The 9,702-nt window shown below is 43.0% G+C and overlaps 2 protein-coding genes across 2 annotated transcripts in view; one reads left to right on the plus strand and one right to left on the minus strand.

Moving 5' to 3' along the window:
* SPATA9 (spermatogenesis associated 9) overlaps positions 1-5,110 on the plus strand; it is a 42,698-nt gene extending 37,588 nt beyond the window's left edge. The window contains exon 4 of the mRNA XM_004703640.3: positions 4,621-5,110. Within this exon, the coding sequence (XP_004703697.2) occupies positions 4,621-4,884 (264 nt within the window). The 3' untranslated portion in view covers positions 4,885-5,110. The remainder of the gene's footprint in view (positions 1-4,620) is intronic.
* A 1,490-nt stretch (positions 5,111-6,600) lies between these two features.
* RFESD (Rieske Fe-S domain containing) overlaps positions 6,601-9,702 on the minus strand; it is a 27,656-nt gene continuing 24,554 nt past the window's right edge. Inside the window, exons 2-3 of the mRNA XM_013004888.2 lie at positions 9,579-9,613; positions 6,601-7,248 (exon numbers count right to left, since the gene is read on the minus strand). Of these exons, the coding sequence (XP_012860342.1) occupies positions 6,991-7,248; positions 9,579-9,613 (293 nt within the window). The 3' untranslated portion in view covers positions 6,601-6,990. The remainder of the gene's footprint in view (positions 7,249-9,578; positions 9,614-9,702) is intronic.

Genomic DNA, 9,702 nt, shown 5'->3' on the forward strand with positions numbered 1-9,702 from the left:
TGAGCCAGTCTGCTAACTTATGTCTTTTAATGGGCAAGTTGAGTCCTTTGAAATTCAGATTTATTTTCACCATCTGTGAATTCATTGCTGTCATCTTGTTCATTTTATGTTGGGTGTTTTCCTATCTCCATTCACATCAGTGTGCTGTGTTTGTGTAGGGAGCTACATTCTTGCCTTTTCCATCTGAGGCAATGTTCTTACTAATTGTTTTCAGCATGTTGACTTCTGGGTGGAGACGCGCTATATGATGTTCTCCTATATGTTCTTGGTAGATGTTGGTCTTCTGACCACAGTAATTTGGCAAGAATTTTCTGCAGGGTTGGGTGTCATATGGAGAATTCTTTTAAGTTTTTCCTTGTCCTGGAAGACTCTTACCTCACCATCTATCTTAATAGATAATTTTCAGGGTAGACGACTTTTGGGTTGGTATTTTTTTCTTTCAGCTTTCGGAAGATGTTACTCCACTCTCTCTTCCTCGTAATGGTATCTGCTGATAGGTCTGAGCATATTCTTACCTGAGCACCACTGTATGTGACCACATTTTTTTCCTCTGGCTGTTCTTTAAATTTTTCTCTTTTTCCTCAAAGTTAGATAATTTAATTATTTTCCTTGTGAGTTCTTCCTGAGTTTTAGACTAATATGTGTCCTCTCCGCTTCCTGTATGAGTGTCTGATTCTCATTCATTATGAATCATTTGTTTGTTTATAAAATTTCCCCCTTTTTATAATGGTCTTCTGGGGTGCCCTCGTACCAGAGCTGTGCCACACTGTCCCCCAGAGAAGAAAACCGGATTATCAGAATGGGTTTGGGGCTGACTGGAACTAAATTCTTCTCTGGCTGCACTCCTGTGCCAATCCTGTCTTTATCCCGCACAGCACTGCTGGTTGTGCTCTGGGAAACTGTGTTCTGTCACAGGTAAATATCCCACCAACCCTTCAATTCCTGCAAATTATTATCTAATTATCTACTGTTACCAGTGCTGACAGGCGTGAGCTGGGCAGAAGGGGAAAGGGAATGGCTGATGTAGTTACTCCATTCCTGGATTGCAGGAACAGGGAGAATAGCCAAGTGGGGAATCTGGTGTGAGGTCTTGTGGCTAGTTCTTGGAGGCTCTCCTCGAGCCTGGATTGTGACCACTTTTAGACAGCAGCCTGGGGAAATTACTGCTCGCTGCAGGTCTGCTATTTTGAACACAGGAAGGGATAGTGGGTGACATCCCGCTGGAACTGGCAAGGGGTTAGTGGAGCCCATGGAGAGACGCAGTGAGCTTAGAGCATTTCTGCAAGTTCTCGAGTTGCTTTATGGGTGAAAATCACATGGGGAGTTCTGAACCAGACCCTACTACACGGAATTTATTTTTAGCACCCGTCTCCCAGTATTAGCCTCTTTATCTCTTAATTTTCTGGCCTAGCAACAGGAGCGCTGGGCAGTTGATTCTACCTGGGCGCCATCTTGACTCTAAACCTGATTTGGGTCTTCTTTTCATTGAGTCGTAATCCTTACTGAAGTCTGAAATCCTGGACCGTTATCATCGTGTGTTTCAAATCCTCCTCAATTTCAATAAGCAAAGTTGAGTCATCTGCATTTAGCAGCTTGTTGAACCTTCCTCCAATCCTGATGCTGAGTTCTTCATATCATCCAGTTTCTCTGATCATTTTCTCAGCATAAAGATTGAATTAGCATGGTGAGAGAATGCCACTCTGAAGCATACCTTTCCTGATCTTAAACCATGCAGTCCTCCCTTGTTCTGTTTGGCTGTCAGAGCTAGGCCCAATATTACAAAGTAAAAGACTGTTATTTAGCTAGCTGCCCATAACCCCCGCCACCTGGAGCTAGGGCACATCTTACAAGTTATAAGGACTCTGTCCTTAGACTACTAAATAAGTAAAGGTCAAGCACAAGTTTGGGAGAGTACAACATCTCAACTTTTGAACAGCTGGCTACAATTTCAGGATGCCAGCTGCAAGTTTAGGGGTCTCACCTGGGCTCTCTCACTTCTGACCTGCTGGTTCCCACTACTTCTTTAAGAATAACTTGTAGGGAGGATTCACAGATAAAGCATGATTTAACAAATACATTTGTTGAGGGAAAAAAAGTATGCAAATGAAGAGACACCTCGGATGAGGTCTCAGGCGGGTACCAACCAAAAGCGACCTCCTCCTCTCTCACAAGCTTGGGTCATTCACCCACAAGGACACACTGCCCTCTCATAAACACAGGCCATTCTATAACCAGGACATGCTACTCTCATATGCATGGGGTCGTTCACCAAACCATGAAGCTTTCAGATTGATTTTTTATTGTGGGTCTCATTTTGTAACGCAAAGTCTCCAAAGAGGCCAGCTGATGCCTTCAGGTGGCCTTTCTGGACTGAGCAGCTCTATTCCCTGAGATTTTTAAGTCTCCCACATGATATACAAAATCTCAAAAACAGAGGCATTGTTATACAGTGGATATTTCTGGACTAGTTCGCCTCCACTCAAGCCCTTTCTCACCTCCCTTAACTTATAAGTTAGAGTTGGCCTGGAGTTTGTAGAAGACATATACATTCCAAGATTTTTAGAGATTGTCTCTCAGGAATTGGGGGCAGAGGCTAAATTCTTGGGTAAGGTTGGTGTGAGCCCCACAGAAGGGTTGCCGCAGGGTGGGTTTCATGGGTAGTTCTCTGGTCGTGGAGAGTGAGCTCCTTTTCATCTCGTTTTTGAGCTTTTGGAGATCTTCTGTGTACAGGGAGTTGGCCATTTTATTGTTAATTTGTTCATTGTATCGTCTAGTTACAAGCCTTCTTTTGGTTACATGGGGGCAAATTCTTGTCATTCTGTGGCCTGCCTATTCACTCTTTAGTAGTTAGTGCCTTTTGAAGCAGAAGTTCTTCATTGTAAATGTAGCCAAATTTGAGTAGTGTTTCTTGCATCTATTTAGGGAATCGACCCAGCCCAAGGTTTTAAAAATAACTACCATTATGTTTGAAAGGAACCCTGGTGGCATGGTGGGTTATATGCTGGGCTGCTAACTGAGATCAGTAGTTCAAAGCCACCAGCCACTCCTCTGGAGAAAGATGAGGCTATCTACTCTGGGATGAGGCTATCTACTCCCATAAAGAGTTCAGTCTTGGAAAATCCCTGCCCTAACGAGTTGCTCTGAGTTGGAACTGATGGGGGCAGTGAGTTCTATTTGAAGGAGCCCTGCTAGTGCAGTGGATAAAGTTCTTCATTGTTAAATGAAGATTCAAAAGGGTTCAAAACCACCAATTGCTCCGTGGGAAAAAAGATTTGAGTCTGATTTCATAAAGAAACCCCCCTGTGCAGTTCTGCTCTGTCCTATAGGGTCCCTGTGAGTTGAAATTGACCTGACAGCAGTGAGGTAAAGTGAGTTGTCTTCTAGGAACCTTACTGTTTTATCTTTTACTGTGGGGTTCACAATCCATCTGGAATTGATTTGGAGGTATGGCACCAGGTGAGGGTCAGATTCTCTACAATTACCCCGGGGGCACCCCCACCACCTGTGGATATTCAGTTGAGCCAACCCAATATATTGGGGGGTGGGGCTTTTCTTATTACCCTGAACCCTCCCTTTATTGTAATCAAGTGTCCTTATATGTATGATCTAATCATAGCCTTTCTGTTCTATTCATTTGGTTCATTCACTTGCACCAGTTCAACACTGTATTATTTATGGATAAAGTCTTTTGAACTAGTAGAATAAGTCGTCCTTCCAGCCCTTGAAAGGAGAGCTGGTGACTGCCAACCTCAAGGTCGACAGTTTAAGCCCATAGTCATTCTGAGGAAGAAAGTTGAACATAATCCAACCCCTCAAGTCTTTCATGTATTCTCTCAGAAGTCTTCGTGGTGTAGTAGGTTACACATTGGGCTACTAACCAGCAGTTTGAAACTACCAGCCGCTCCTATAATGTTAGTCTTGGGAACTCACAGGGGCAGGTCTACCCTGTCCTAAAGGGTCACTATGAGTCAGAATGGACTCAGTGGCAGTGAGTTTGGTTTTGGGTTCATCCATCAGGAAGATTTACTTGCACTGCCATTAATAACTTACAGAGGAAATTCATCAGATGCAGCTCTTAGTAACTGCCCATCATTAAAGTTATTTTTCACGATATTTGATTTTGACACTATTCTCCTTAAAGTATTGAATGACATTTTTAAAAAGAGAAAACAGGTCACACTTTGGCACAGAAGTCATTGACGATTATTTTTTAGATTCTTGACAAAAGGTTTACATCCTTTTCATTGTACACAGGGACTAAGCAAAGATTGAGGTGAATGAAAACCAACCCACCCACCTTGAGGTATTAGCATATTTGGAGACAAATTCCATCCCTCAAAACAGATTGCATTGATTTGAGAGAACAATCATATTCTAAATGGAGTGGAGTGTATATTTTCTTTATGAAAATATTCTAGATTTTAGGTTTCAGTTTACAGTGTGGGGTGATAAATTAAAATTAAAACCAGGAACCAATCTTCTCATGCTTATCAGGTGCCAGAGGGTCCTGAATTGGGATACGTGGATTAGTAATTACATGTGAAACACATTTTATTATGTGTGGAGGAAGTAGTGGTAAAAGGAAACCTTACTTTTCAAACACATTCTTGTCTCCTCTAGACCGTCTGTGTCAACGCTGTGGTGGAGAAGGTAACAAGCATTTTCCAAGAAGAAGACTCCATAAGGCAGAACAGAGAGGAGAGTGGAAAGCCCCGGAAAGCCTTTTCTGAGCCCTTGCGCTCTGAGCCTTCGTTTCCTGACGGTGAAATCGCAGCCAAACCCTACAGGTCCTTGCCGGAGAAGCCGGACATGTCCCAGCGGCCCAAGCGGCCTGCTAAGGAGCCGAGTAGTAAGATCCAGGTTTTACATTCTGTGTTTGACTAATTAACTGAAATGGATCAACGAGCAAACTTGAGCAGAGATATCACTGCGCAGAGAGCTTGAGAAGTGTCTCTATGGCACATCTCATCTGACAAAGCTCTTGCTGGAGTGTCCCCGTAGCAGGGGATGCTCTCTGCTTGTAGTAAAGGGAGGTGGGAAACTACTACAGAAATATCATTGCTCCAGTGTTTATATGGTAGAAAAAAATAAAACAAATCTTGATATGAAATATGCATATGATCGTATTTTAATGAACAAGAAAAGTCACCTTTTAGTCGATTAGACTTTCTACTGTGGTTTGTAAGGTGGGGGCCTCTTTAAATCAAGGTCCTTTGAGTCAAAACCTAGCTGGAGTGTCTTTCCAAATATTGATCAGGTAGAAACCCTATCAAGATAATACATATTGAAAAAAAAGAAAAAGAAAACAGATAGTACTTATTTTCTTTCAGGCGTAGTAAGTGGGTATTTGTTTTTTATCTGCCGGCAGCATAGTTTTAGTTTCCCTATTTATTATAAATTGTTCTAAAATTTATCTACAGGGTAAAAGACTTACAATTCAGAGATGTCATGAAATGATAAAACAACACACTGTTTGTAAATTTGATGAGAAGAGTTCTATACTCGAGGACAAGTCAGGATATAACTTTTTGTTTTTCATGTGCAGATTTAGGGGAACAATTGGAACTTGGGGAAGAAGCCAAATCTGCCATTGCTACCACTGGGTCCTCCAAACCAAAAACCAAACTCAAGGCTGCTGAGCCGATTCAGACTCACACTCACCCTATGGGTCAGGGTAGAAGTGCCCTTGTGTATTTCTGAAACTGTAAGCTTCATTTTTCTCCCACAGAGCAGCTGGTGGTTTTGAACTGCAGACCTTGCAATTAGCAGCCCAGTCCATTACTACTATGCCACAAGAGCTCCTTACCACTGGGTCTTAAGGTTGATGCGGGTGGGGGTGGAGGGAGGGAAGTGAGAGTGGAGTTGTTTCTGTAATTGGTCCTACAAACTAGTGCCATGGTTTTTGCCTTTAGGGAGTACTTATGTTTCTTTCATGCAATTTAAATTCACTCATTGGAGGATAAGCACCCAATGAAATGCATCCCTCCTAAATGCACATTTCCTGTGCCAGGTGAGTAGCTACTGCCCTGACAGTAATAAGAACCATCTCAATCTTGGTTCATTAGTAGTCTGAGAAATGGGTAGCTAGTGTTGTACACTTTCATACTCACCCATATGCTGACAGATAAGGCAATGTATTACATAATGTGTAGCAAGGGGCTAAGCAGAACTGGTGTGACGCATACCTACTTCCCTTACTATTTTCACAACAACCAAGGGGAAGATTCCAGCTAGGAATGATTCAGTGCCAGGTACGGGACCCTCATTCAACTCACACTAAAAAGACTACCAGGTTTAAAATTAGGTTCCCATCTTGACCAACAGCTCTCCTCCACTCTGCAGTCATCATCGGCTCACCTTCATCCTCTCTGGTCCCACTTACTCCCCACACACTCACCTACGATGACATGCTGAGCATTACATAACCAGTTCAGGAGGTCACTCTACACAGCCTAATAATGAACAACTAGCATGGCCTAGGCACCGGCCACCAGAAATGCAGTGGCCAGAGACAAGGAGCAGGCCCAAACCACAGTGGGCCACGTAAACTCAGCAGGAGGACTTGGAGAAAAATCAAAGCCTTCTCTGGTGTTGACGTGAAACACTTGGTTGGACCTAGATGTGCTCGAAAAGGAAAATCCTTTATTTGAACAAGTGCGGGAGGCATTCGCAGCACTCCAGCCCACATCTCTCATGGCCGGGCAACAGCCGTGTGTGACTGCCTTCTCGTCTGCTGACCTTCTCTGGGGAGTAATGGAGCCAAGGGTCATGTGGTTTTGAAATAAACTGGATTCTCCAGATCCTGATGGTAATCCTTACATTAAATGAGAGATGTGTGTGTTAAAACTTTGAACTTACATGACTTTTAAAGACAGGTCATCACTGGGCCTATGGTTAAAAAGAAAATCCATCATCTTTGGTTCTCATAAAAATATTTTCAAAGCACACACAATTTCTTTTCGTTGCCACACATATATCCTTGATCATGAACTAACTCTGAATAACCTTGAAGTCTCCAGTAGCATAAAAATCAGAGTCGCATCTAAAAGGCTCTGTAGAAAGAGTCACGTAAAGGTTCCCGTTGTCCACTGTCACCGTATGGGTCCTCTGCTTTATTCCTTTGGAGCACCACGTGGGCTTTGCTGATGGGTCTCTCGGGTTTTTGGCCTGATATAATCCTTCTCCTGTTGCCAAGGTAATTTTGAATTTATGCCAGGGACAAACAATACAGGATCGTCCATCGAAATCCTAGAAAAGGAAATAATCAATTGAATAGCCTGACATTTCAAATGTTCACAAGAATATCAGACTCAGAACCTCCTGCAGAAGAACCAGGTTAAAGAGCCGGCCCAAAAGTTCCTTTATTTTCCTTCTCGTTGACAAACCCTTCAGCAGACTTCAGGTGTAGCCCAATCTGAGTAACGTCATCAGGTCCTTTCTCGGCTGATCAGAAACCCAGGGGGTTATGCTAGTCAGCTATGCCACATGGCAGGAAGGGGCTGATCTCTCTTGGATGTTAATGCCACTTCTTTGGCAGAAATGGAGCAGAGGCTTTGCCAGTTTCTGAAGGAATTTTCACTAACTGCTACAAGAATAATAAACGTTAGGTATAAACTCCAGGGGTATTACTAAAGGCATGAGCCCCTATGTTAATTGAAGAGAAATTAGTGATCCAAATAAGTCAAGCCCCAATTCTGAAGGTTTGTGACTTTATCAAGGCAGTGCTTTGCAACGTGTAAAGAGCACCAGCACCACCTGAATTTTGAACTACATTTGAATCTTTTCAAGTGAGGCCTGAGATTCGGTAGGATTAGGGTACGTTCTGAGAGTCTGCCGTTTTAAAACTCTTCCAGGCTCTGGTGGTACAGTGGTTACGTGTTGGGCTTCAATCCGCATGGTCTGAAGTTCAAAAGCACCAGCTGCTCCTCGGGACAAAGACTGTGGTTTCCTATGTCCATAAACAGCTACTGTCTCGGAAACCCACAGGGAAGTTCTACCCTGTCCTCTAGGGTCGCCATGACTCAGAATGGACTCGGGGCAGTGAGTTTGGAGTTTGGGTTTCTGAGGTGGCACTCTGGGGCTGCCAGTCTGTGGACTGAAAGCTCTCATGTGGACGGACATGGAGAGGAGCCCTTCTACGACGGCCATCACCCGGTGCTGACGGTTCTCTTCTGCACTTCAAGGGCAGGAGCCCGGATGTTGCACTCCCACAGACCCTTCGGCACCCTCTCACAGGACTGAAACACATGCATGTCCCTCGATGTAAGGAGCGGAGGCCTGGACACAGAGCTCAGTTCAGGCTTGTGCTTTACACTGGTCAGAGAGAGTCCACCCCTCCGGGAAGTCAGCACCAAGGAAAGGTCCTCCGCAGTTATGCCTTTGAAGAGGGGTTCCATTTATTGATGTGGGGGTGTGCAGTTACATATCTATATAGATTTGTGTTACATTATAAAAGTAATGTGTACTCATTATAGGCACTTAAAAATTTTTAATGTAAATATGTCTGAAGTAAAAGGTGAACATTGTTTTTCACAGAAAGAGGTCACATTAGACTTAATATTCCTCCTCTTGCTTTCTTCACTCAAAAATATATTATTATTGACATCCTGCTCATATGGCACACTCACTGCCATCGAGTCAGTTCTAAAGATGACTTGCTAGGTAAGTATGTCATGCGGCGGTGCCCAGGCTGATCTCTCTTGGATGTAATGTCACTTCTTTGGTCGAAACGGAGCACAGGCCTTGCAAGGTTCTGAAGGAGTTTTCACTGGTTTTGAACTGCTGACTTTGCAGTTAGTAGCCCAACTCATTACCCAGAACAGGCTACCAGCCACTAGTTGGGATAAAGACTGGGCTTTCTATTCCCATAAAGAGCCACAGCCTCAGAAACTAGCAAGGGCAGCTCTACCCTGTCCTACGGCATTGCTGTGGGTCGGCACCAACTCTTGGCAGTGAGTTTGGTTTTGCGGTTTCACATGGCTGTGCAGTACTTCTTTGAATGGCTGGATCCTAATTTACTTGTCCATCTTCCTACTGTCAAAATAGTTAGGTTGCCTGCAATATTTCCATTATAATAAATAATGCTGCACAAACATCCCCATTCATGCATGCATGCATGCGCACACACATTTACGCTTTTGTGTAATTCTATCTGTAAAATAAGCATCTCAAACTATAAGTGCACAAATACTTATATGTGTGTGTGCATAGTGAAAGGAAGGTGATTTGTTATGGCTTTCTTTAAATGGCAGCGTTGTGAATTCCTGGGATATTTGTGATCTTACTCAAAGCATTAAAATATCGTTCACTGGACTGTGATTGCATGAATCATCTCAAAGATGATTTGACCATGGAGGAGGGAGAATGCTCTAAAATTGATGGGGGTGGTGTTGATTGTACACTTCTCTGTAATATGATTGAAAGACTGAACTATTGAATTATATATGTAAATTACTTGCAAATAAAACTGCTGGAAAAATAAAATATGGTTCACATGCAAATATAAATTATCTTAAGTTATGACAAAATAATAACAGGAAACATCTGAGTTTCTTGAAAACAGATTTGGTTTTACATACCTCAATCTCTCCCAAATGTAAAGGCCCTCCCGAATCTGGAAAGGAATGGAATATGACATCTGGTCACGAAACCACGTGATACACTGATGGCTTTGCGGTCAGTAAATAAATACAAGGTTTACAC

Source organism: Echinops telfairi, unplaced genomic scaffold (genome assembly GCF_000313985.2).
Source record: "Echinops telfairi isolate 266 unplaced genomic scaffold, ASM31398v2 ScPeMD7_7469;HRSCAF=8507_1, whole genome shotgun sequence".
In the NCBI taxonomy this organism is placed as follows: Eukaryota; Metazoa; Chordata; class Mammalia; order Afrosoricida; family Tenrecidae; genus Echinops; species Echinops telfairi.